Source organism: Taudactylus pleione, unplaced genomic scaffold, assembly GCF_031769625.1.
Source record: "Taudactylus pleione unplaced genomic scaffold, aTauple2 ptg000314l, whole genome shotgun sequence".
Lineage (NCBI taxonomy): Eukaryota > Metazoa > Chordata > Amphibia > Anura > Myobatrachidae > Taudactylus > Taudactylus pleione.
In genome coordinates, this window is record NW_028284715.1 from 17302585 (window position 1) to 17305566 (window position 2982).

The 2982-nt window shown below is 50.2% G+C and overlaps 1 protein-coding gene across 1 annotated transcript; it reads left to right on the forward strand.

Moving 5' to 3' along the window:
- Positions 1-365: 365 nt before the first annotated feature.
- On the forward strand, positions 366-1951 carry LOC148510676 (uncharacterized). The gene is made up of 3 exons (XM_088442561.1): positions 366-770; positions 1446-1619; positions 1844-1951. The coding sequence occupies exons 1-3, from the start codon at positions 366-368 to the stop codon at positions 1949-1951; spliced, it is 687 nt and encodes a 228-aa protein (XP_088298687.1).
- The last annotated feature ends 1031 nt before the right edge of the window (positions 1952-2982 follow it).

Sequence of the window (2982 nt, forward strand, 5' to 3'; positions counted from 1 at the left end):
AGGGGGGAGAGGCTGCATACAGGGCATAGGGGAGAGGCTGCATAAAGGGCATAGGGGGTGCTGCATACAGGGCATAGGGGGAGAGGCTGCATACAGGGCATAGGGGGGAGAGGCTGCATACAGGGCATAGGGGGAGAGGCTGCATAAAGGGCATAGGGGGTGCTGCATAAAGGGCATAGGGGGAGAGGCTGCATACAGGGCATAGGGGGGAGAGGCTGCATACAGGGCATAGGGGAGAGGCTGCATACAGGGCATAGGGGAGAGGCTGCATAAAGGGCATGGGGGTGCTGCATAAAGGGCATATTGGGGAGGCTGCATAGGATAATGCATTTTTTTTATTTTATTTTTTTTTCTCACTTGCAGACATGACTGGAACTCAATCCAGAGCGTTTGTGACCGGGTTCATTGAGATCTACCAGGCCAATGAGTGCCTTTGGAAGCACGCAGATCGGGACTACTCCAATCGTGACGTCAAGCTTCAGGCACTGAAGAAGTTGTTAGCATACAGTCGGGAGTGCGACAGTGATGTTGGCATAGACTGGGTGAAGAACAAGATCCAGGGGTTGAGAACAGTGTTCCTGAAGGAGCACAAGAAGTATGAAGATTCAAAACATTCGGGAGCAGGTGCAGATGAAGTCGTAAAGCCAAAATTATGGTACTATGACTTGCTCAAATTCGTCCTTGACCAAGAGCCAAAGACACGGGCGCGGTCTTCGCTGGTTCCCGAGGAAGAAGAGACCCTCGTGGAGAATGTGGAGGGGCAGGACCAGGTATGCCATTAAACTATTGTATTTTTTAATTGGACATTGGCCATGATTCAGAGCCGCTTGCTGCGACAGATTGCTAGCTCTGAATCAGGACCACTATAGCGAGCTGCCATGATGATGGTCACGATGGTCAAGACCATCGCGACCATCGGGCTTGCGATGAGACCCTTGTGGTAAGGTCTCTTGGCCGCAAGCACCAGAGAGATTTCGGCTCTAACAGAGCCAAAATCTCTCCCACTGACATAACTCGTGATGTCAGTGGGGCGGCACAAAACGGTAGGCGTTCACATGGGAACGCCTCCGTTTGGGCAGTCACCCCCTTGGCCCGCCCACCAAAGGGGACGTGGTGTCACTCAACATCGATAGCACGACCCCTTTGTTGAGAGACCCGGAGCGACTGAGTGGCCGTCGCTGTCCGGGTCTCGCGCATGCGCACGACGGAGCCGGCTGTCGTGCGCATGCGCTCTGGGCCACCATCGACCCCGTTGCGAGCGCTCACCACTTGCATCCGGGTCTGATTCAGGCCCATAGTGTATAATTTTTTGCTAGGATGGACAGGATGGTGATGCTCCAAATGTTGTGATTTTTTAATTAAAAAACAACTTGTAAGGCACTGTATGTATGTTTATTTTGTTAATAGCTAAATACTTTTATTATTTGTTTGTCATTTTTCCAAAGGCGGAAGTCCTGGATGTGAATCCTGTCCCTTCAACCAGCGAGACCACAGAGGTTATGGAGTCTAGAATCGAGAGGCCGGCAGTGGCAGCACCCGCCAAGAAGCGGAAGACGGCTTCTAGGACTCCATCCTCTGGCCCGTCAAGAAGTGACAGATTTTTGAGTCACGCGGAGGAGGTATTACATGCACCCCCCGGTCCAAATCAAACTTTTGCAGCTCACATCGGCAACGAAATGGACAGCATGGCTCATAACCAGCTGCATCATTTCAAGCGTCTTATATATAACGCTCTGTTACTAGCTCACGATGGAAAATTGGACGAGCATAGTAACATAGGGTCATATATGATGGCGCAGCCCACCCCATTGTCTTCTGACAATTTCCCTATCCCACCTCATAGACCCGCGTCCCAACTAAGGCCAATTCCTCCTCCGTCACATCCCCTCACCTATCATGCGTCGGGCGCCCCACAGACACCAGTTCCCATTCCCACCACATCCAGCAGTGAAGTGCGCTCATCATGGATGAGTGCACATGCCACGCTGGAGGCCGATGATGAGATTTATTTTAATTATTAGATATTTTTTAATGTTCGGTTTTTTTAAGTGATTCAAAAATGTGACACTTCTTTTTCTTTGGTTCTTTGTCAAGGCTGAATTTGAGCATGTACATAGTGCCTTAACTTTGGCAAATGTACTACATTTGCACCTGTTTTCCGAATGTTTTGATTTCTGCATACTTCTTGTGCTCCCATGGACACTGTTTTTGAACCCTATTTCTTGTTCTTCACCCTGCTTATGTTGACATCACTGTTTAGCTCCCGACTGTATATTACACTTATTTCAGTGCCTGAAGCTTCTCATGTTTGGAGTAGTCCCTGCTGAGGAGGCACTCATTGGCCTGGTAATATTCAATGAATCCGGTCCATTTTTTATTTTTTTTTATACTTATAAAAATTGTCAACTTCAATACTCTGGTCTTGTGTTTTACTTTATTGATGGTACATTCATGTAGAATAAATGTTTGGTTGTGAGTGTGATTTTCATTAACCTATGTGTGTGAATTGAATATGTGTACCATTCATCCTATGTATACTGACCCTGAATAATTTGTGAATTCAGGGCCTGATTTTGACAAGGTCGCAAGCACTGAGCGCTCGCAACGGGGTCGATGGTTGACCACTGGGCATGCGCACCACGGAGCCGGCTCCATCGTGCGCAAATGCGCCAGACCCGGCTAGCGACGGGCAATCCGTCGCTCCGGGTCTCACACCAAAGGGGTCGTGCTGTCGATGTTGAGTGACAGCACGCCCCCCTTTGGCGGGCGGGCCGGGGGGGTGGAAGCCCAAACGGAAGCTTTCCTGCCGGAACGCCTGCCGTCTGGGGGCGGCCCCACTGACATCACTTGTGAAATTCCGGCTCTGTTAATGCCGAAAGTTCTCTGGGGCTTGCGATGGCCGAGACCCTACCACAAAGGTCTCATTGCAAGCGGGATGGTCGCCATGGCGACCATCATCCTGGCCGCTCGCATTAGTTGTGG

Bases quoted from the DNA above. Each gene is read 5' to 3' on its own strand.
- LOC148510676 (XM_088442561.1), top strand. From the start codon at position 366: ATGACTGGAACTCAATCCAGAGCGTTTGTGACCGGGTTCATTGAGATC. The intron at 771-1,445 runs GTATGCCATTAA...ATTTTTCCAAAG, and splicing joins ATGTGGAGGGGCAGGACCAG to GCGGAAGTCCTGGATGTGAA. The intron at 1,620-1,843 runs GTATTACATGCA...CCCACCTCATAG, and splicing joins TTTTGAGTCACGCGGAGGAG to ACCCGCGTCCCAACTAAGGC.